This window comes from Pleurodeles waltl, chromosome 5 (assembly GCF_031143425.1).
Source record: "Pleurodeles waltl isolate 20211129_DDA chromosome 5, aPleWal1.hap1.20221129, whole genome shotgun sequence".
NCBI lineage: Eukaryota > Metazoa > Chordata > Amphibia > Caudata > Salamandridae > Pleurodeles > Pleurodeles waltl.
Genome location: NC_090444.1, coordinates 573702798 through 573727429, shown reverse-complemented (window position 1 = coordinate 573727429; position 24632 = coordinate 573702798). Strand labels below are relative to the sequence as shown.

Below are 24632 nucleotides of genomic sequence, written 5' to 3'. Positions count from 1 at the left end.
AGCTCCAAGCACACGAGCAGTCGCAATTATAAAATCAAAACCACCGGATAGAGCGACGCTATTAATCAACGGTCTTGAGACGAGTTGATACAGCGGAGGACAACCCGCATAACTTAAGGTTAATATAAAAATGGTGAAACCGAAAGCACAAAAAACGCAAACTGAAACTGAACCCTCATCAGCCTCAGAAATGGACATAGAACCTCACCCAAATGTCCTACACAGAGTAACAGAGACCCTAGGCGCCCACTCCGTGCAAATGGAAAAGGTACTCCAAGCAATTCTTGACACCAAAACATCGCTAGAAGGAAAAATAGACACCGTAGTGGCTGAAGTCAACACGCTTCGAATGGAACAACGAAAACTCACAGAAAGGGTTGCAACAACTGAAATAACACTTAAATCGACGCAACCAGACATAATAGACCTAAAACAGCGGCTTCAACAACAAGAAACTGAAATACTACGACTAAACAAACGGGCCGATGAAGCGGAAGGACGCTCTCGCCGCAACAATGTAAGATTCCTCGGTTTCCCGGAGAAGATCGAACTCCCAAACGCAGAACTATTCCTGGAGCGCTGGCTTAGTGAAAACATATTTACAAACGACCCCCCACCACTATTAATAGTGGAACGTGCACACCGAGTTCCAGGAGGCCCTCCCCATCCGGGAGCCCCACCGAGACCACTAATCGCGAGACTTCTCAACTATAGAGTCAGGGACCAGATACTAAGAAACTTCCGCACAACAGGCCCAATTGAAATAGAGAATACCAAAATCATGGCCTACCCAGACTACACAGCTGAAGTCCAACGCAAACGCGCTACCTTCAACACAGCAAAACAAATATTGAGAGATAAAAACTATTCATACTCATTGATGTACCCAGCTGAACTGCGGGTAGTGGACGGCGAAAGGTCACATATATTCCCAACATCAGAAGATGCATGGACTTGGATACACGCGAAAGGACTGATAGACCCTACAGCTGAGACCCGAAAACAAAACGAGTGGCTGACCCCACAACCGCGACGCAAAAGAAAATCAACGCGTAAAACAGAATTGGGTCCAACGAAATCACAAATAGAGGCGGAACAGCTCCAAGTCTTAAAACTGGCGAACAGGTTTTCATCCATTCAACCACGACCCAGCCAAGACACAAATAATTCAGATTCAGACTCAACGAACAGTCAACAAGGACTAACCACAGGACCAATGATCACCCCACGCTCGGCGGACGACCTTCAACTCTGCAATAATGAGACTTCCTCAAGACGCACTCGAGAACTCAAGGAACAAAAGCAGAACAATGAAAATATTGCAGAAACTCTTTCCCTAAAAATCAAGTAAGCCTGGAGCAAAAACCAGACTTGACATAAATAGAACATGTGAGGGGACGCAAGTAAAAACTACCGGGCTGGAAATCGGAGACACTCTGGGAAACAATACAACGCCCCTCCCCCCCAACCCAATGGGTAACCGAAAGGATCTTGCAGTAGCAAATGTAAAAAGTTGCACCAGTTGTGCCTTGCAGCTCCCAGTAAGATTAACCAATGTAAGTTCTACTCTCTCTTTTACTTTTCTTCTTTCCCACAAGATGCTTAATATTCCACACAAAGGAGATTTGGGGCGTGACGGGTGTAACGGCCTGGGAACTGGGACACGTGAAACACACTATAGTAAGCAAACCACACAAAATGACGATATACAATATAGTAACCTGGAATGTAAGGGGATTAGCAAATATGTCTAAAAGACATAAGATATACTCATACCTTAAACGACACAAAATACATATAGCTATCCTACAAGAGACGCATGCCACAGCACACGAACTGTCTGAAATAGATAAAAAATGGTCGGGAATAACACACAGAACCAAAACCTCGACATATGCGATGGGAGTAGTAATATATATAGCTCCGGGTGTACCGTATACTGTCAAAAATGTACATACAGACAACAATGGAAGATACCCTAGTCTAGATGGAGAGTTAGACAGAAAGCAACTAACGATATATCGGACTATATGCACCCAACATGGGACAGGGCGAATTCCTCCGAACTATTACCACGCAAATCCCATATGATCCGACCATACCTACTATTTGGGGAGGTGACTTTAATAGTGTAATTGAGATGTCATTAGACAGATCACACCCCCCAATGAGAGACACCCAATGCAAGACACTGTCCTGTGCACTTAATAAATGGATACAAGAAAGAGAACTACAAGACATATGGCGACGCTTACACCCCACAGATAGAGAATACTCTTTCTACTCACCAGTACACCATCTCCATACGAGAATAGATTTATTATTATGCACTAAAGGGCTAGCGCATATGATATATAACGCAACATACCTCGCCAAAACCCTATCAGACCATTGCCCGCTACTAGTAACATTAAAATGGGGAAGACAATTAACATGCATACCAACATGGCGCCTACAACCTACCCAATTACGTGATCCCCCTTTCCGCACTAAAATAGCAGAAGAAATAGAAACATACTTCGCAATTAATACAAAGACAACAACATCACGTGCTGTAGAATGGGACGGTCACAAGGTAGTTATAAGGGGCATGTGTATAGCAACAGCAGGAGGGGTCCGCCGAGCATTAAGTACAGAACTACAAGAAACAGAAAACAAAATTTGCAACATAGAATGTGAAATGGCTTTGGGGAGAGGCAAAAGTAACGAGCTAGCTAACCTCAAAAATCAATGGAACGCAAACGAGACACGATTGCGCAAATTCGATCATAAACAATACATAGCACGTCTACACGCTGAAGGCGACCGCTCTAGCAGATTGCTAGCGTGGCTAGCAAAAGGGACACAGAAAGTCACTCCCATAAATGCTATACGCCAAGACACAGGCACAATGATAAACACGGAACTAGAGATAAACGAAACATTCAAACAATACTAAAGTAAACTATACACAGCAGAACCTCCCCCACACCCAACACAACTGGCAAAGTTTTTTCAACAAGCCCCAATGAAAAGACTAACGGTAGAACAAACAACCTACCTTGATAGACCAATCGAAAGAGAAGAGATACTACAGGCATTAAAACAGTTGGCACACAATAAGACTCCAGGAACAGATGGTCTCCCCATTGAATACTACCAAACATTCACACCACAGATAATCACATCACTCCAAAATATGCTACAAGAAGCATATAAAAGAGGACAACTCACAGAAACGCAAAAGGAGGCGACAATTGTAGTCCTACACAAAAAAGGCCGTGACCCTTTAAACGTCCGCTCCTATAGACCCTTATATTTATTAAACTCGGACTATAAAATTCTGGGGAAAATCCTAGCCAATCGCCTCCTGCCGCTAATGACTGACCTGATACACCCAGATCAATCTGGCTTTATACCAGGGCGAAATACCGCTATTAATATAAGAAACTTAATACGCATTATATCCATGACTCAGGAACAGGATCAATCTAGCGTGGCGGTATCACTGGACGTGGAAAAAGCCTTCGACACTCTAGGCTGGCCATTTTTGATGGCAACATTACAAAAAATGAAGTTTGGTGCTGGCTTCACACGGTGGATATCCATAATATATACTAACCCCAAAGCACGGATTAAAACCGGCGCAATCATCTCAGAGAAATTAGACATAGGTAGAGGAACGCGACAAGGCTGCCCGCTATCACCACTACTATTTGCACTCGCAATAGAACCACTTGCGGCAAGACTACGCAATGAAACAATACAATGGGGTATCCCAGATGGCGAAGAATTCCGCATAATATCACTATATGCAGACAATGCACTAATATATCTACGCAACTATAAAGAATCTCTACCACACATATTACAACTACTTAACACGTTCTGAGACTTATCCGGTCTGCGCGTCAACTGGTCCAAATCATGCATATTCCCCATGTGCCCGTCCCCAACACCATGCGCCGAAACGCCAACTGATGATACATTACAATGGGAACATACCACTTTTAAATATTTAGGAGTCCACATCTATCACAGCGCTACAGACCTAAAGGAAGGCAACCTGGACAGAGCCATTAGATCAATTAAAAGCTCAATACCCTTCTGGTGCTCACTACCCCTCTCACCAATGGGAAGAGTGGCTCTGGCCAAAATGATAGTACTACCTCGACTACTCTATTATTTCACAACACTACCGCTAATATTACCAAAAACACTCTTCACACAATTAACCAAACTATTGATTGAACAGATATGGGCGAATGGTCGTAGAAGAGTAGCTATTGATAAACTCTACCTCCCAATGGAAAAGGGAGGAATGGGGGTACCGCACCTCGAGTATTGCTATGCAGCAGCACAGTTACATTGGATCATGACCTGGATACAAGACCCCCCAAGCCCGGAGGACCATAAAGTGAGAACACAACTAGGGAGAATAAAGATACTAGATTGGCTCATAGGAGGGACACACACCCCACATCACAAACACATACTAATGACAGTTGCCGTACGCACCTGGAATCGATATATCTAAGGGAACCCGCGTACCACAATACTCACCAAAGATTCCCCTACTAGCCATACCAGGAATAAATAAATTGCACGAAACACTATATCTAGCGTCGTGGATAACAAAAGATATACAGCAGGTCGGAGATTTATATGCAGACGAGCAATACATAACATACACAAAATTGGCAGAGTCACACAACTTAGGGCCAGGGGAATTTATGACATACGGGGCAATCAAAGGACTGATACGTAAAGTATGGGACCAAGGCAACTTAGAACCACCAACAGCCCCCGCTCTACTCGAGCTACTAACAGGTATTAACACGACACCAAGTATATCGCAAATATACCACATACTACAAGCTTACCCTGCAGAAACACAAACACAAGCCAAATCATACTGGGATAAGGCTCTACAAACACCTCTCACAGAGAAACAATGGACCATGGCCCTAACGACCACCCGAGAAATTTCTCACAATGCCCGCTTCAGATACACCCAACTAAATTACTTACACCAGACATATTTAACCCCACTCCGTATAAAACGCATGTTCCCACAAGCAACATCTGAATGTCCACGTTGCGGAACCACGGAGGCAGATTTTTATCACATGACCTGGAACTGTCCACCACTACTTCGTATATGGTACACTGTCACACAACAGACAAATAAATGGACGGGACTAAAACTGAATCCTACACCCGAATCCTGCATATTGGGCATACGACATAGACGCAATAAAGATAGGCAAAAGCATAGATGCGCAGACCTAGCATTTATTGTCTTTAAACGCCTCATCGCAACACAATGGAAGTCTCCTGGCACTCTGGATATAAACAGATGGCATAAAGACCTAATACACTGGACCAACGCAGAAAAACATGTATTGGACTCATTAAAAGATATAGGGATTATAGTCAAAAATGCGGAAACATTGGACACCTTCCTAGAGCAGCTACTCGAAAAGGATGATACCCGCCCACCTTAGGAAAATGCTGCAAGATAACGCAAATGACTGCAGCAACAAGACACTACAACCTTACCCATATACAAGTACTCGAAATACTCCTCTAAAAGAAGCACGCAAGACTGTAACACAGAATCCCCCCAAACCCACACAGACCTCATCAACCTAACAAACATTCACAAAGAAACCGTCAACTCCCCCACCATCGCATCTACATCACTAGCATCTTTCTCACCTCCTCCCAACCCATTATATATATAACCTTGTCTTCATAGCCCTATTTTGGCTTCTTTACTTTCTGTTTTCTTTTTCCCAGTTCTTCTTATTACCTATACAATGCTCTTTGAACCAAATGCAATAAAGTTTCTAACTGCAAAATATGTAGAACAAGATGTATAAAATGACCAGAAGCAAAATAATGGAAAAAAAAAGAAAAAGAAATTCACAATTGCATAAAAATACACTGTTTATTAAATCAATGTAAGAGCTGTTAACTGCAAAATTTAATAAAGAGATTTAAAAAAAAAAAGAATTAGAGAGGTAAAAATCTCTCTATTCTTTATTTGCTGAGTGACTTCATGCTATGCAAATCTTTTTTACAGAACTTCTACTGAGGTTTCTGTTATTCTGCCACTTTTTGATAATTAATTATTTCCTGCATTCCCTGAGACATCTTTAGGTTTCCCCATAGCTTAATTAAAATATTTAGATTTAATTAGTTTAGGTGGATCACAATTTGGACTCTGATCAGCAAGTGCTCTTTCTCATCTTTTGTATTGCAGCAACAGAAATTCTTGTATGCCTTATGCTTGTACGATTTAATCTGATGAGAGGTTTTACTTCGCCTTTGGTGATTTTATACTTGTATAGCATGTTCCTGAGACTCATTTACATAAGTCAGACTGGAATTTGTATTAAGATCTTGAATTTGAATTCCTGCCTCTGAGACTTAATGTGCACTGTTAATTGATGTTGGTGTTGATTTGGTTCTCGTTTTCCTTCAGAACTCCTAAAAAGGTCACAGGAGTAGAAGAAAACTAGAAATGGGCTCAATGTGTTCTCAATGCTAAGGATGTACCTCACACAAGTTATAAACAGATTGCTTGTATTACATGTGAAAATGCCAATAAAGACGGTTGAAAATATAAAAAGAGTTTCTTCTTTATAAACAAGTGCAGAGGGCAGTGTAGTGGCAGCACCAGCACTTCAGCAATAGCACAGCAGAGGCGACTAGTCACTTCAGCTGTCCGAACTGACAGTGAGGACAGTTGCACAAATGCTTTCTTCATGATGGGCCATACTCACAGCCAGTTTGTGGAAATTATTTTCCACTGGGCTGCAAATGAGTGTTGAGAGAAAGAAACCAGAGTGTTTTTTGCCTTATTTCAACCATTTGGCTGTCCTAAACACATCATGAAATGAGTGTACTCAGGATGCTCTAATTATTAATATACACATCATGATTCTCCTAATCTAGAGAAACATATTGGTCCTCCTTAGTGAAAGCAAAATGTTTTCCGACCTAGTGTGTGAAATAAAATTGAGCAATAGCCAACACATTTTGTCCCCTGAGGAACATTTTCAAGGCTGTGACAGGACATATGCAAAGATCGGACAGATACCATAATCTGAACTATAAGGACCATGTGAAAAAAAGATGCCACATTATCTAGTGCCAGAGTACAAAGATCTGTTTGTGTGAACAGCTCACAATCCAAAATGTATAAACATCCAGTAAAATAGTGCGCTTAAAGTGTATCCGGATTAGTCATGCTTAGCTTTTAAAGAAATCAAGGTAAGAAACCCAACTCGGATGTGTAATAACTCTTACCCCACAGTTCTAAATACTTTGCTCTTTCTCATGAGAAGAAGACTTTATTCGGTATTAAATAATTCAACCATTAGAACAAATAAACAACAATACATTAGCCAGAATAACAATAAGACAATATATAATAAAAATATCCATCAAAAATATAAACAGATAAAATCTCATTATTAAAAAAAAAATAAGATAAAAGAATTTCATTATAAAAACTCCACATTTTTACGCCAAGTAATAGCCCCCTTCAAGAATGATCCCAGCCCCCTCCACACCAATACATCTGAGGCCAATTGCAGCCACATAAAAGCAGGGCGATATTGCACAAAACCCTTAGGCCTCAGCAGAGGTAATAAAAAACAAGTTCTAAAAGGTGCATAAAAAACACAAAATAATGTAAAATGGGGCAAGGTCTGCGGGGACACCCCGTCACAGGGGTAAGGTCTAATAGATTTTCCCCCATACTGGCCTAACGGGAAACATAGATTACTTCTAATGATCCCCAACTGAAATCGAGTAATAAGAGACCTTTCCCTCACATTATCTCTAAAAGATAACGCTCAGGGCCCACTCCCATCTTTATCATAATAAAATCCCTGACTGATTTTTTCCCTAAAGCCTCCCCCTCTCTTTTAGTCCCCTGGATTCTCAAAAATGTATCCTTAACCCAATTTTTATCACGGGTAGTCAGGCCCTCAGGGTTATCAAACAAGTCAGGCCGCCCCAAATCATGGGCCATCTTTCTTATATACGTCAGCCAGGGAATATTCTTTACATTGTCACAGGCCAAACAATCCCTTAAAATCTCCCTATTAAAAGTGGCATGTTTGTTACTCCAGATAGAAATCCATAACAAAAGGGAGCCAGCTGGATGTTGTCTTGCACAAACTCGAGATCTAATTCCGAATGAAGGCAAAAACCAGAAGTATTTTGGCCAACTCCCAACAGCCTTCTACAGAAACGATTTTCTTCTACAGTAGGGGCTCGGATATCCATATACCCCCAAAGTGCTGCACCATACAACAGGACAGGGAGGCATTTCCGCCTGTAGATTTCAAGCAAAGGCTTAGTAGGTTTACTTCCTACCCTTACAGCAAAATCAAATGTCGCACCAACTGTAGCATGGAAAAGCACACCCCTTCTGGCAATATAGGGTTTCCAAGAACCTTTATCATCAAAGATGACCCCCAAATATGGGAATTCATGAACCCTGCTAATGATTTTATCATCAATCCTTAGCTCCCCCACCCTACTCAAGGGCCTGCCACAAACCATAAAATGTGATTTCTTATAATTAATCTCTAGGCCTAAAAGCTGACATGAAGGAGGCATAAGCTCTGACTACTTCACGGAGACCGTTCATAGTGCGGGCCATGAGGACTGCATCATCCGCGTACGTCAACACAGGGACATTAATGCCATTCACCTTTGGGACATCCCTACAGTGTTCCATCAGAAAATCTGACAATCCATTTGTATATGAAAGGAACAGAGTGGGAGCCAAAACACACCCCTGGCGAACGCCCCTTGTGAGCTTAAAAGCCTCTGAACATTCCCCATTAGTCCCCACCCTGACATTTGCAACCGTTCATGAGTGGAGATACCGGAGCAACTCTACAATGTTAGGATCCATCCCTAACTGATTTAGCCTCTCCCACAGTATGGACCGATTTACCTTATCAAAGGCACAGCTAAGGTCCATAAAGGCAAGGTAGAGGGTGCCCTTCCTAGCTTGCGTATATTTACCAATCATCATCAGTAGGTTAAGGCATTGTTCTCGCGTGCCGAGACCTTCCCTAAATCCATACTGGTCCCAGTTTAAAATTTCATTTCCTATCATCCAGGCCTCGATACGCCTTAAGATGGTCGGTCCCACAATCTTCACAGAAGAATCAAGGAGGGAGATGGGGCGATAGGACTTAGGATCATTCCGACCACCCTTTTTAAATACTGGGATAATACAGGCCAATCTCCAAGAGACAGGAATACCCACAGTAACTGCTGCATTAAAAACATTTAAAAGAATAGGTGCCCATAACTGGGGACTGGATTTATACAAATCCATAGGGATCGAATCCGGACCCGGGGCTTTATTACTAGCGTTGCCCTGGATTGCATCAATAACCTCCTGGAGTGAAAACCTGATTGCTAGATTGGGAGCCATTTCATACTCATTATCCCGGTTATTTCTTAGGGGTATTCCCTCAAAAATTCTACAGAAGTAATTTACCCAGGCCTCCGGGGCAATATTGCAGCCAAGGCCCTCAGATGTCTCTGTTCCAAAAGAACCTCTATTTACCACCTTCCAAAACAAACCAGGATCCTTCAGGACTATGGCACGCTCCAACTCTTCCCAAGCTTTTTCTTTGTGTTTTGTCTTACTATCCCTCGAGGCCCTTTTATACTTAATCCTTGCTTCTTTCACAAAGGCCCTATCTCTGGGATGTTTCTTGAGGGCCATATTCATGGTTGCCCTAGTATCGTAACAGGCCTTGTCAAACCACCCACATCTACGTTTACTGGGGCGGCTGCCTATTGAAAAAAAAACAGTCTCTTACTGCTATATTTACTACTGTTATTGCATCCATAACTGCCTTAGGATTAGGAGCCTCCATCAGGAGTATTTCCATAAACAAATGCAGGTTTTCCCCCACCACCCTTCCTACAACTTTTTGGGGATCTACTTGTTTCCAACCAAGCCGCCTGCCCTGATCCCTTATCTCCACTGACGCGGGCCCACCTCGTCCTAATTTATGTAGAGCCCCTGGGAGTTTAAAGCAAACTATAAGGGGATTATGATCACTAATACACTCCCCTAGCACCTCTCCTTCGATCACCAGATCTTTCATAGGTGAAGACTCGAAGATATATCAATTGTGGTTCCAGACGCTCTGCCCACATAAGTTGGGAGTTGGTAAGTATCTACTACTTCCATGTCACAGAAATTCTGAAGGCCCATCTTCCTAAGTTCCTTAATCAGAACCCTGCCTCTAGAATCCTGCATACCATCTGCCGAATAATCCTCGCAGTCACACTTGAAGGGATTTACCACTGTACTAAGACTTCCCAACTTTGCATTAAAATCTCCCGACACAATAGCACAGAATTCCAGCCCCACCTCCACCATTCTACACTTCAATACCTGAAGAACGGAGAAGAGGGCCCCAATTTGGCACCCCTCATCGCAAACAGCATTGTAGAAATTTACCAACAGAACATTGAAATTGTTGGGGAAAATTACCCATACAGGCAATATACCCTGCTGGTTGCAATTGATTTGGACTGCACCCACTATCTTAGAAAAGCTAATTAGTGTAGCCTCCTTTCGAGCGGCCACCAAGAGACTGCACAGCCGGAATTGCAAATCTATCATACCCATCCCACACAGCCAACCCATCCGACCAGGTTTCCTGGAGCATAATAATATCGTAGTTAGTCAGACACCTAACCCAAGCCTGGTCAGATAACTTGGCATCATACTCCGCAATATTCCATGAAATAAGATCGCACTGCGGAAACGCCCCTTCCCACGCAATCAGGGTCTCGGTGCACTGTCAATCCACCCCTTCAAAGTCTAGATTTCTATTGGTAACAGCTCTTCTGCTGGTTGCCCGCAAGGCATTCTGGCCTAGGGGAGATTCCTGCCAAGTTCAAGAGAAACATCAGCACCCAGTCGCATATGATCATAGAAATAGCCCAGCGGGACCATACCCATTGTTCCTACTCTTGAAGAGGCAGTGCTATAAGAAGAGAGAAGCCGTTGTGTCAGGCCAGGATATCTAACATTTATAATAATACAATCTTCATTCCCCTCCTTATTTTTGGGCCCGACCCAATCAATTCTTCTAGCAAACAAAATGTCCTTAAAATCCTTACATGAAAAATCGGAAATTTTGCTCAACCAATATCCAGTCTTATTTATTAGTTGGGCCGTAGACTCGATTGCCCCAGGGGCAAGGGCAGAGACATTCGTCAACACCACCACGTAAGGGGCACAAGCTGGGGGGAGATCCAAACAAACCAACGAAGACCTGGCCTTCGGCAGGTTCTGATTATACTTCCCATCCAGCTGTTGGCAGCTCCCCCCAACTGCCACAGATTCAGAATCAGTTTGCCTGCTACAGTTAGATCTAATAACGGTCCTCCCACCCATTGGTAGGGTAGTAGATGGAGCTGGTGAAATCTCAACACAAGCACCTTGACCCCCAGGATTTACAGGATTAACCAATTGCTGTGGCATTTTCCCCAGAGGCCCCAAAGTCCCTGCAGCTTCCTCCTGCAGGATAATCTCCTCACTTGATTGGGATTGACTGGTCGGGCCACAAATCCACCTGTACATTGGCTCCCTTGACTTCCTTGCTCACATAGCCGAAACACTGCTTTTTCTATAGCCAATAATTTTGCCACAATAGGGGACAAAATACCCTGAATCATTTCCTGAAATTTTTACAGTAAATTGGTTACATCACACCCCATAGGCTGGCAAAGTTCAGGGCCACTAGTCAGCCCCTTAGGGAGTTCCAAGAGAGATGTTTTTGTTTTGGGCACCGTTTTCTTTAGTGCCCTTTTCTTCCTCGGGGAGGGCTACACTTATCCAAGGAGCAAACCGGGGGAGAGGACAGCAAAAGCCTTTTGCTTCTTCTCAAAGGTCCTGGACCACCAGAGCCCTCTATAGTCTCTATTGTCTCAACATGGGCGTGCTCAGCAGCAGCAGCAGCAGCAGCAGCACCGAGGTCTCCCCCAGGATAGGCCACCTCCTCATCCAAGCCCTCCGGAGGATCACTGACTACTGGGGCATGACACCAAACCTCTTCATGGATAACCTCCTCTCTGCCAAATCAGTTTCCTTTGTTACAACCCCAACAGCTCTTACGAGGAAGGAGTCCAGTGTGGTGGTTCCACTACCCTGCTTACCACAACCACCACTCAAAGCGCCTGTTAACTGACCCCTTTTCCTACCCATTATGCAATAGTGGAACTTCACTCAAAGAGAGCAACAAGATTCACAAAAAAATCAGAACACAATTTAAATCACGGTCTCACCCACAGTGGAACTCCAGGCGCTGGCAATATTGAATAGTCACCATCCACAGGAAGATGAAAGGGGGGTGGCCCAGCCTAGTCTCTAATGGGCGATGACGGGTGCAAGACGGGCCCGCCCTTGGCCCGGCCTTCGCCCGGGCGCGTCCCGCGCAGCGGGAGAAAACAATGCGCTATACGTGCTACAGGAGCAGGCTCCGCCCCCCTGTTCCGGCAGTCACGGCGTCCCCCGAGGGCCAAGGCAAAGGCAGAGCAAGTTCCAAAACATCTTTCTCATGAACTATCCGTCACTTGGGCGTACAATAGATTATTAAGGTACCGTGATTTATAAAATATTACTTTCTTATGATTCTCACGGGTACCCACATCCTCAATTTGGGGTTATCCTTCTCGGATTTTCCTTGGTTACTTCTATGACTTGTAAAACAGTTACATGCACACTTTATGAAACCAATAAATGAAATATATAATGAATAACTATTGGTTTTACTATCATGCATATGGCAGGTTCATCGGTGTAGGCCCTTGCCTTAGTTTCCTTAAGTTTATTTATGCAGCTAAAACAATTATATCATTAAAAAGCATGCAGGTCTTACTTTTTCTCTGATATTTTTTTGTCTCCGTTGGCTTCCTCAGTATATTTTGCATCAGTAGTCTGCACAGTTTCATTTCCTCTGAAAAACACAATGGTATGTGTTCTGTAATGGACCTCACATTTACATTGGCAGGGACCATAAAACAACTATGACTTTGAATGTATTTATCCTGGCACTTATTGCTAGATACGAACAAAAATTATACTATCTAGGTCTTTGAATGGCAGATTGATTTTAATCCCATGTCAAGAGGACCTGGATTTCGTGGTGGAAAGTGTTGGCCATTATTTAAAAATGTTTATTATTGTCTGCTGCGGGTGGCATGCGTCTGTGGAGAGTTGGGTGGTGAACCATCTATTTTTCTAAGACGTTTGGACATTTTGTGGTTGGCATTATGGGTCTTTGTGGTTTTAGATGGGTTGGCAACCAGCATTTTACTTCAATTTTTATTCTACTGCACAAAGTCTAAGGTCTGTGAGTTACTTGTGGTGCCCCCTTATTTTTCCACACATTTTGCTGTGTTTGTTAAAGGTCCAGGGGCCTGTGGGAGACTTGGGAAAGCCTTTGGATTTTGGCCTCCTGTTCTGAGCCACAGGGACATAACAGGCTCCCTCCATCTTGAACATGCACCTGGACCCTGCCTGTGTGTGTCTTGAACCCTCAAGAGGTCTCCATCCGCTTCTGGTTCATTGGTTGTGTTGTCAAAGGTGCCCAGGTGACTAATTTCCAAAAGTGAGGACTTAGACTAGACAAAAGTTGGCCCAAAAGTGCTCTGAGTACGAAGTGACTAGGACCAACCTGCTCACGTATTCGCCCAAGGCTCCTCGTGAAAGGGGTATCTGACCCTGTGAACCATCTTCGGCTACAACCTTCTGCTTTGCCCACGGGAGATTTTCAACTTCCATCTCAACAGCTAAGTCCGAAGGTAAAAATCTTCATTATTGCTCCCTTCTCGGACACTCCTGCAGCTTTGCCCCGCTGAATGCCAACTTTCTCAGAGACTTTAAAAAAAAAATGTTCCAAGTCCAAAGGTAAGCGCTGACCAGGCCCAATCCACTTTGTGTATCCGAGCTACGCTCCATCAGGGTCGACCAGATGTTGGCGGTTGGTACTTTTCATTTTTACGTGCTATTTTACACTTAAAACCTTAAAAATTCATAACTCCAGTTCTACTAATTGGGTTTGATGATTTTGGTGTCAAATGATTTATTAAAATATTCTCTATTTTTCTAAATTGGTTTGGGATTTGTATTGTGTTGTGTTTTCACTGTGTTGCTGTTTGTGTACTGCATAAATACTTAACACATTGTTTCTAAGTTTAGCCTGACTGCTTTTGGTCCCAAGGTACCCAGGGTTAGGCATAGGTTATATTAGTCACTTTTTGTGGTCCACCGTGCAAGAAACTGTCTGTTGCTTGACCATGGCTTACACCCCAGTCGGCCAAGAACTCAATTTGTCACATTGGTTTTCAGCAATGTGGATAAGGACTTGTGGCCCCTCCAGGACACGGAGGTCTTATGTTTGTGGAGTACAATACAGTGATTTGTGTTACACAAAAATACCAGATAAATAATTTGATATCAGAACTGATTTTTTACATTCTCCTTAGTTTCCATTGGCCGTTTCAGTTTTTGCTAAGTTTAAGTAAACCTACCTTTTCTCTATTACCATGAAGCTGATAAATGTTGATAACCTCACCAAGTTTGAGCTGCAAAAGCGCTGCAAGAAGGGGCTGAATATGAGCAGGAAGGATTCCAAAGTGAACCTACAGATAGCCCTCTTTGCCTATAAGGAGGTCTTGAAGGGGACCTTGGACCAGATGAGAAAGAGATCCCAGACCCAGAGGAGAACCTAGAGCTGCAGGAGGAACACCCCTGCCCTCAGGAGGAGAATCAGAATGCCCGGGATGGGGCAGAGCAGCGTATCTTGCAGAGGCCTGTCACAAGTGGAGTTGGAGGACAGGAGGGAGGAAGGAAGCTCAAGCTGGAGCTAGATCTTACCAGACTAAGGGTGGAGGAGAAAAAGATAATGCTGGCTCATGAACTGAGTCTAAAGGACCTGGACTCAGCACCACTTCCTAGATCAGTGCCTGCTGCTGCTGTACTGGTCATAACTCCCTAAAGCCAGCCTGGCCTTTGGCTAGTTGTGAGCAGTCCCAGGGCAATTAGGTGTTACTGTCTCAAACAGCGACAGTTAAAACCTTTAGGCGGTCATTCCAACCTCGGCGGTAAAAGGCGCTTACCGCCAGACAGAAGACCGCCATAACACCGCCGCGGTCGCGGTAAACCGTCACGGTCATTCTGACCCACAACAGACAAACCGCCAAAATACCGACATCCACAAAAGTCTGCCACACCAAAGGTCAGCGATAAACTGGCGATGACCAAACCTCCACCATCACGGCAACAGGAATACGCCCATGCCATTACGACCCACGAATCCACGCGGCGGTCTTTCAACCGCAGTATTCTATTGGCGGTACACACCGCCGCGGTCGAAATACACATACTCGTACAAAACACAACCACATTGGACTATTCGAAATACACACACCTGATACACATACACACACCACTCCCACACACCCAATACAATATAAAACACACACCCACAAACCCCTCTGACCAGAAATTCTGAGAGAAGGCGAGAGAGAGACAGCACAGTCAACTACCAAGCATCCACAGGCACACAATACCAATACCCACAGAACTTCCACGCACCTCACACAACACACCACTAAATAGCACCCCACCTATCACTACACACTCCACCCCACACATCATCCACACCACCCCATGGCACTTCAAAGACACCCCAGGTTCTCAGATGCTGAACTCAGGGTCATGGTGGAGGAAATTGTACGAGTAGAGCCCCAGCTGTTCGGGACACAGGTGCAGCACACCACCATTGCCAGGAAGATGGAGCTATGGAGCAGAATAGTCGACAGGGTCAACGCTGTGGGACAGCACCCAAGAAATAGGGACGACATCAGGAAGCGGTGGAACGACCTACGGGGGAAGGTGCGTTCCATGGTATCAAGGCACAACATCGCGGTACAGCGGACTGGCGGCGGACCCCCACCTCCTCCCCCAGATTTTACAACATGGGAGGAGCAAGTCTTGAACATCCTGCATCCTGAGGGCCTCGCAGGAGTCGCTGGAGGAATGGACTCTGGTAAGTCTCATCTTCACTACTTCATCCCCCCCACCCCACCTGCATGCCAACTCATACCCCCACCCTCACCCTTACCCCCATCACAACTACCCCTTGCAAATGTCTCACCATCACAACCCACCCATCCCAAAACTTAGCCCTGCATGCGGCCCCAAAGCATGGACACCCATCACCAAGGCATGCCCAATGCACATACCCATCACCCCCCCCCAAAATACCGTCACAACAGCCCCCACAAAGGAATGCCAGCACTGGGGTACACGGGCACCCACCCATTGCACGCCATTGGCACACACAGAAGCAATAACCATACTTTTATACCCCTGCAGGACCCGAACGCCTGGTCACCGCGCAGGAGGGTCCACAAATGTCCCCTCCACCCCCACAGTGATGACAGCAGCTCTGTCTCCCTGGATCTAGATGACCAGCCCGGTCCATCGGGGACCTCTGGACAGTCGGTTCCCCTCAGACAGGCACAGGCCACAGCAGACCTTCCCCCCTCTGGGAACACCAGCACAGCACCCACCCAGCGGGCCCATACCTCTGTCCCCAGGACACGTCAATCAGTGGTGTGTCCACCACTACAGGGAACCCAGGCTAACCCACCACCCCAACAACAACAGGGACCTGGGGGCAGTGGTAGTGGGCACACGGTCCAGGGGACGGAGGCCCAAGGAAACAGGGGAACTGGGAGGGCAGCTGTGCGACAGGGGGGGGACAGGCCAAGGGAACCCACTCTCCACGAGGCCCTCTCCTCCATCATGGGAGCATACCACCACTCCCAGGAGACGATGGCGACGGTCCTGGGCAGGTTTCAGGAAATCCAACTTCTGCAGGAACAACAGTATATGGGGTTCAGGGAGGAACTGAGAAACATCAGTACCGCCATGGGTACCATCGTAGTGGCCCTGAATGAGTTAATCTCCACATTGCGGACCACTGTGGCACCTCAGAGGGCCCCTGACACTAGCATGGACCAAGAACTGGCTACCACCTCCGCCGGCGCTAGTGGACAGGAGGCCCCGACAGAAGACCAACAGGCCACCAGAACCCCACCCCCTGCAGAAGGAGAACCACCCCGCAAGCGGGCCCTGAGATCCAGGAAGAAGACAGAGTTACATGTCAAGACCCCCGCCACCAAAGGATACCGCCCTGATTGTCATCCCACTGTCCCACATTGTCACCCTGTCCAACCTTAAACTGCCCCTGCTCCAGTTCCCACAGGCATTTGGACAATGCACCTGTGAACCTGATAGTCTGGACTCTGCCATGGACAATCCTCCACCATCACCCCTCACCGATTTGCAACCACACATCCAAATTAGAGCACTTGAATAAACACACTTATTGCACATAAACAATCTGGAGTCTGTCTGTGATTTTAACAAATGTATTAGACATGACAGTGCCAAAATTGTTATTCACATTGTGATGCCAACAAACCGCTGTCACACAGCTGTCGTCCATGGGGAAACAAAGCAGATGTCACGCAGTGGGGCCCACAGCTCTGAAAACGGAAGGGAAAGTCACAACACAGTTACCATACACTGGGGGAAAAAGTCAGACAGTAGAGAGGTAGGAGTCTTTAAGTAAATGTAATATGCCGGTGTTTACTCTTACCTGTGTGTCACTGAAAATATTGCTCTATTACTGTGTTCCTGTTGTCTATGTCGTTCTCTCGGGCTTCCTCTTCTTCACTCTCCACAGGCTCCACAGCTGCTACAACACCACCATCTGGACCATCCTCCTGCAGAAAAGGCACCTGGCGGCGCAAAGCTAGGTTGTGAAGCATACAGCAGGCCACGATGATCTGGCACACCTTCTTTGGTGAGTACATTAGGGATCCACCTGTCATATGGAGGCACCTGAACCTGGCCTTCAGGAGGCCAAAGGTGCGTTCGATCACCCTCCTAGTCCGCCCATGGGCCTCATTGTAGCGTTCCTCTGCCCTGGTCCTGGGATTCCCCACTGGGGTCAGTAGCCAGGACAGGTTGGGGTAACCAGAGTCCCCTAATAGCCACACCCGGTGCCTCTGGAGTTGACCCATCACATACAGGATGCTGCTATTCCGCAGGATGTAGGCGTCATGCACTGCGTCAGGGAACTTGGCATTAACATGGGAGATGTACTGGTCTGCCAAACAGACCATCTGTACATTCATCGAATGATAACTTTTCCTGTTCCTGTACACCTGTTCACTCTTGCTGGGGGGTACCAAAGCCACATGTGTCCCATCAATGGCACCTATGATGTTGGGGATATGTCCAAGGGCATAGAAATCACCCTTCACTGTAGGCAAATCCCCCACCTCAGGGAAAATTATGTAGCTCCTCATGTGTTTCAGCAGGGCAGACAACACTCTGGACAAAACCTTGGAAAACATAGGTTGAGACATCCCTGATGATATGGCCACTGTTGTTTGAAATGACCCACTTGCTAAGAAATGGAGTACTGACAGCACCTGCACTAGAGGGGGGATCCCTGTGGGTTGGCGGATAGGTGACATCAGGTCTGCCTCCAGCTGGGCACACAGTTCCTGTATAGTGGCCCGGTCAAGCCTGTATGTCAGTATGACATGTCTTTCCTCCATTGTCGACAGGTCCACCAGCGGTCTGTACACAGGAAGATTCCTCCATCTCCTCACATTGCCCAGCGGACGGTGCCTAGGAAGGACAACAGCGAGCACAGAGTCAATCAACCCACAGGTAAGTTCCCACAGCTTGCACACAACATGATTCACTATGCATTGAATGGTTTGTATGAGTGTTGAGGAAAGGCCTAGGTATGTGTGACGCAGTAGAAATTAAGCCATGTGGGCCCTTGAAATGGTGGCTGCCTGACCTGTGAAGTGTGACAATGGGATGTGAGGTCAATGCGCTGGCGTGGCACACTGTGGCGGTAGGCGGTCGAAGACCGCGGCGCAAAGCCGCATTGGTTAACATAGAATCCTATGGGTTTCACGAGCCAATGACGATGTGCGCCGGCGGTCGCGGTACGCACCGCCGCGGGCGTGACCGCCATTTTCTATCTATTTATTCACCCAATACCTGATCTTCCACAGGAGAGGACCTACACTGCAAGTGCTGCTGTGACCTCGCTCTGGAAGAGACAATGGCTGCTGCGACTGGGGAAAGGGCCCCTGCCTTCACTTCTGAAGAATTGGAGAAACTCGTGGATGGGGTCCTCCCCCAGTATGCGCTACTCTACGGTCCTACAGACCAACAGGTAAGTACAGTGGGACCATGCTTTGTGGGCAATGCCTGGGTTGAGTCGGGTGGATGAAAGATGGTGGGGAGGGGAGCGATTGAGGCATGCATCAGACGACAGATGAGAGCATTGGCCACATGGCAAGGGTGGGGATGGGGGGCCACTCACATCAAGCATGCAGAAGGTGATGATTTTTTTTCTCCCCCTGTACATGTCACATAGGTCAGCGCCCACCAGAAAATCGCTATTTGGCGTGCGATCGCCAAGGACGTCCGGACCCTGGGGGTCCACAACAGACGGGGCACCCACTGCCGGAAGAGGTGGGAGGACATCCGACGCGGGAGCAGGAAGACGGCGGAGGCTCTGCTGGGGATGGCGTCCCAACGTAGGAGGGGTGCCAGTCGTCAATTGACCCACCTGATGTCCCGGATCCTGGCGGTGGCCTACCCCGATTTGGATGGGCGCGTGAGGACATCACAGCAGACACAAGGGGGTGAGTACACTCTCATTCTGGTGACTTTGCGCGCAGTGGAGGTGTCTGGGTGGGGGAGGTGGGCTGTGGGTATCTCTAGGCCAGGCCCTGTGCCCCCGCCCCCCACCTCTTTAGGGTGCCAAGTACAGCTATTCATGGCCCTGTGTCATCTATGTGTGCGGTTGTCGTCCATAGGCTTGTAGGCCATGTCCCACTGATTGAGTAGTGGACCCCAAGTGCGCAGCGTAGTGCAGGGGGCTTCTGTGTCTGTCCTCTCCGCCAACGGTAGCGGTAATCCATGCACTCAACATGTCTTTCTTTCTCCCCCTCCCCTTTTTTGTGGTCTTCCTGTTCATGTGTGAATTAGCATCATCAGGCGGAGGAGAAGTGGCATCGGAGCACGAGGGAGCTGCATCCCACATGGCCCTGGAGGGCCATGCAACGGACTCTGAGTACACCAGTGGGACGGAGGGCGAGGGGAGCTCCACAGCGGGGACTCGTGCTGATGTCAGTGGCAGCGACTCGTCCTCTGAAGGGAGCTCCCTTGTGGTGGCGGCAACATCCGTGCCCCCCGCAACAACAGGTACAGCCGCCACCCAGCGCACCAGCACCGCCCTCAGCGTTTGCCCCGTGCCCGCTCACCCAGGAAGGTGGGCATCTCCTTCGCCCCAGGCACCTCAGGCCCTGCCCCTGTCACCCCTGCTGCCCTCAGTGAGGAGGTCATTGACCTCCTCAGGACCATCATTGTTGGGCAGTCTACCCTTTTGAATGCCATCCAGGGTGTAGAAAGGGAGGTGCACCGGAGTAATGCATACCTGGAGGGCATTCATTCGGGTCAGGCTGCCCATCAGCGATCGTTCAACGCTCTGGCCTCAGCACTGATGGCAGCAATTGTCCCTGTCTCTAGCCTCACCCCTCCAACTTCCTCCACCCAGACCCAATCCCCTGTACCTCTGCCTATCCCAGACACACCTACAGACGAGCCTGCACACACTCCAACACCCAAGGGAAGCTCATACAGACATAAGCACCACACTTCACACAAGCATTCACACAAGCAACATCCACATGCAGACACACCAACACCCACTGCCTCCACTGTGTCCCCCTCCTCCTCGTCTCCCTCCTCCCTCCCTGTGACGTCTCCACTCACACTTGCATGCACAACATCTTCAGCCACTACGTCCATCACCAGAACACCCACCAGAACACTCTGCACACGTGCAGTCACCACCCCCACTACCATTTACACGTCCCCTGTGTCCTCTCCCAGTGTGTCTGTCACGCCCTCTTCCAAACCACACAAACGCAGGCAGCCACCCACCCAACAGCCTACCACCTCACGACAGCCTCCAGCCCAAGCACCTGCACCCAAAGACACCAGACTTCACACTCCTACAACCACATCCTCTTCCTCCACTCCCATACCCACTACACCTAGCCGTCCCTCTCTTTCCAAATTGATTTTCCTTTCCAAACTTGACCTCTTTCCAAACTTGACCTCTTTCCAACAACTCCCCCACCCCGTCCATCGAATAAGACTGCAATCAGCACCTCAGCCACCACCAAACCAGGACCTATCAAGACTGTTGTCCAAGGACTGTGGAGTCCCCCACCCTCAAGGGCAACTAGTTCTGGTAGGAGCCAAGGCATGGCCAGCCCACCCCGGAAAAACACCCAAAGATCACCAGTGCCCGGCGCGAGAGGCCAAGGACACCAGGGACCAAAATCCCTACCCTGGCTCCGGCTGTAAGTGGGGTGCCACCTGGCACACCGCCAAAGGTGGGAAAGGGCCACAGACGACCAGGGAAGGGTGGGAAGGGCAGCACGCCCGACAAGTCCGGCAGCAGGCCAGCTGCCCAGGAGGGCCCCACCAGCCCCATCCCAGGTGTGCAGGAGGGCCCCGCCAGCCACAGCCCAGCTGCCCAGGAGGGCCCCACCAGCCACAGCCCAGCTGCCCAGGAGGGCCCCGCCAGCCACAGACCAGCTGCCCAGGAGGGCCCCGCCAGCCACAGCCCAGCTGCCCAGGAGGGCCCCGCCAGCCACAGCCCAGCTGGGCAATGAAGGAGCGCCAACTCAAGCACCGCTGAACAGGGCAAGGACCGCTGAACAGGGCAAGGACCCCCAAGGCAAGCCCCGCTGAACAGGGCAAGGACCGCTGAACAGGGCAAGGACCGCCAAGGCAAGCACCGCTGAACAGGGCAAGGACCACTAACAGGACATGGACCGCCAAGGCAAGCACCGCTGAACAGGGCAAGGACCGCTGAACAGGTCAAGGACCGCCAAGGCAAACACCGCTGAACAGGGTAAGGACCGCTGAACAGGGCAAGGACAGCCAAGGCAAGCACCGCTGAACAGGGCAAGGACCGCTGAACAGGGCAAGGACCGCCAAGGCAAGCACCGCTGAACAGGGCCCTTCATCTCAAGCACCGCTCCGCTGGGCCCTTCATCTCAAGCACCGCTCCGCTGGGCACCGCCGTCTCAAGCACCGCTGAACAGGGCCCTTCATCTCAAGCACCGCTGCACTGGGCCCTTCATCTCAAGCACCGCTCCGCTGGGCCCTTCATCTCAAGCACCGCTCCGCTGGGCACCGCCGTCTCAAGCACCGCTGCACTGGGCCCTTCATCTCAAGCACCGCTCCGCTGGGCACCGCTGTCTCAAGCACTGCTGCACTGGGCCCTTCATCTCAAGCACTGCTGCACTGAGCCCCTCATCTCAAGCACCGCTGAATAGGGCCCTTCATCTCAAGCACCACTGCACTGGGCCCTTCATCTCAAGCACCGCTCCGCTGGGCACCGCCGTCTCAAGCACCACTGCACTGGGCCCTTCATCTCAAGCACCGCTCCGCTGGGCACCGCCGTCTAAAGCACCGCTGCACTGGGGCCTTCATCTCAAGCACTGCTCCGCTGGGCCCTTCATCTCAAGCACCGCTCCGCTGGGCCCTTCATCTCAAGCACCGCTCCGCTGGGCACCGCCGTCTCAAGCACCGCTGCACTGGGCCCTTCATCTCAAGCACTGCACCGCTGGGCACTGCCGTCTCAAGCACCGCTGCACTGGGCCTTTCATCTCAAGCACCGCTGCACTGGGCCTTTCATCTCAAGCACCGCTGCACTGGACCCTTCATCTCAAGCACCGCTCCGCTGGGCCCTTCATCTCAAGCACCGCTCCGCTGGGCACCGCCGTCTCAAGCACCGCTGCACTGGGCCCTTCATCTCAAGCACCGCTCCGCTGGGCACTGCCGTCTCAAGCACCGCTGAACTGGGCCCTTCATCTCAAGCACCGCTGGCCCATTGGCGGAAGGGGCAGTGCCGCATCTGTGTCGGGCAGGGCTGCACGAAGCACTCTGGGCACCAGTCCCCCTCCAGAACCAGTGGACACTGTCATCCACTTGAGAGACTGTGGCTTTGCACTCCCCAGGATGTAACAGTGGGCAAATCACCCACTGTAGAGACTTGAGAGACTGTGGCTTTGCACTCCCCAGGATGGTACAGTGGGCAAGCCAGCCACTGTATGGACTTGAGAGACTGTGGCTTTGCACTCCCCAGGATGGTACAGTGGGCAAACCACCCACTGTATGGACTTGAGAGACTGTGGCTTTGCACTCCCCAGGATGGGACAGTGGCCCTGGAGGCCCCTCGTGGATCTGGCGCCGTATACTCATGTGGCTGAGGTGCCCCCCCTTCCCTTCCCCCTGAGGTGCCTGTAGTTTTTCTATCTGATGCCCCTGCAGTGTTCTCTCCGTTGGTGTCAGGTATCCTGTGTGGGCCTTGCCCATGTGATTTGGGCCCAGTGGTCCACGGACAATGACTGCTAAAATTATCGGACTTTTAATATATATGTATATATTAGTTTTAAATGTGTGATATTTTTATATGCCGATAATACAATATATTCGACTGTTTATGATCATTTCATTTTGTCTTTGCATTCTTCCGGGGGGTTTGGGGGTTGTAACAGTGATGTATTGCTATGCATTGATGTGTGTGTTGTAGTGGGTGAGGGTGGTGGTGGGTGTGTAGTGTATGTGTGCCCGAATTATTTTCTCCTCCCCCCTCCCCTGTGTCGTAGGTGCAGTACTCACCGTAGTCTTCTGCGCCGGCGTTCGTGCTCCTGGTAGAGGAGCAGGAATACAATAGCTGGTAGGATGTGTAGTTCGGGTTCCATGCTATCCAGATTCCTCGTGGGGTGTATGGAGGTGAGCGTTTTCCGTTTGAAATGCCTGTTTCCGCCGTGTTTTTATCGGCGGGGCTACCGCCCCGGAAAAGGTGGCGGATTGGTGGGTTGTGATAGGGTGGGCGGTACATTGTCTCCCACCTGTCTGTTGGCGGTGACCACCGCGCTGTTTGTTTGTCCCGCCGTGGCGGTCGGAGTGTTAAAGTGGCGGTCTCTGTTGGCGGTTTCCGCCAGGGTCAGAATTCCATTTTTTAAACCGCCAGCCTGTTGGCGGGTTAGCCGCCGCTTTAACACCGACCGCCAGGGTTGGAATGACCCCCTTCGTCTCTTGTAGTTTATGCCTTTGTCCCCACCTCTTGTCCCACCCCATCTCAGTTCTCTCCCCATTACTATTGTTCTTTGTTGTTCTGATTTGGCAAGATGCTGACTGTCATATCATTATTTTTAATCACTGTGGTCCTGGGGCCTAACAAACTGCTGGAACCAAAACAGAACACCAATTACACTGACACTTGGCCCTCGGGATAGCTAGCCAGGATGGTCCATGGCTAACTCAGGGAGTTGGTTTGAGGTAGAGACTCAAAACTAAATCAACCAAATAATACCTGTTAGTAACTTATTGTCTAGCTGGTGTTTTACTTGAAAAGAAAAAAGAAACTGTATTCATGAAACACAGCTAAGAA

General features: G+C 48.5%; 1 protein-coding gene across 4 annotated transcripts in view; it reads right to left on the bottom strand.

Moving 5' to 3' along the window:
• Window positions 1-24632, bottom strand: part of LOC138295834 (uncharacterized) — a 1330477-nt gene that overhangs the window by 367688 nt on the left and 938157 nt on the right. For all 4 annotated transcript variants that reach the window (XM_069234393.1, XM_069234396.1, XM_069234394.1 and 1 more), the window contains one exon: window positions 12924-13001. In XM_069234393.1, coding sequence (XP_069090494.1) covers window positions 12924-13001 — 78 coding nt within the window. The remainder of the gene's footprint in view (window positions 1-12923; window positions 13002-24632) is intronic.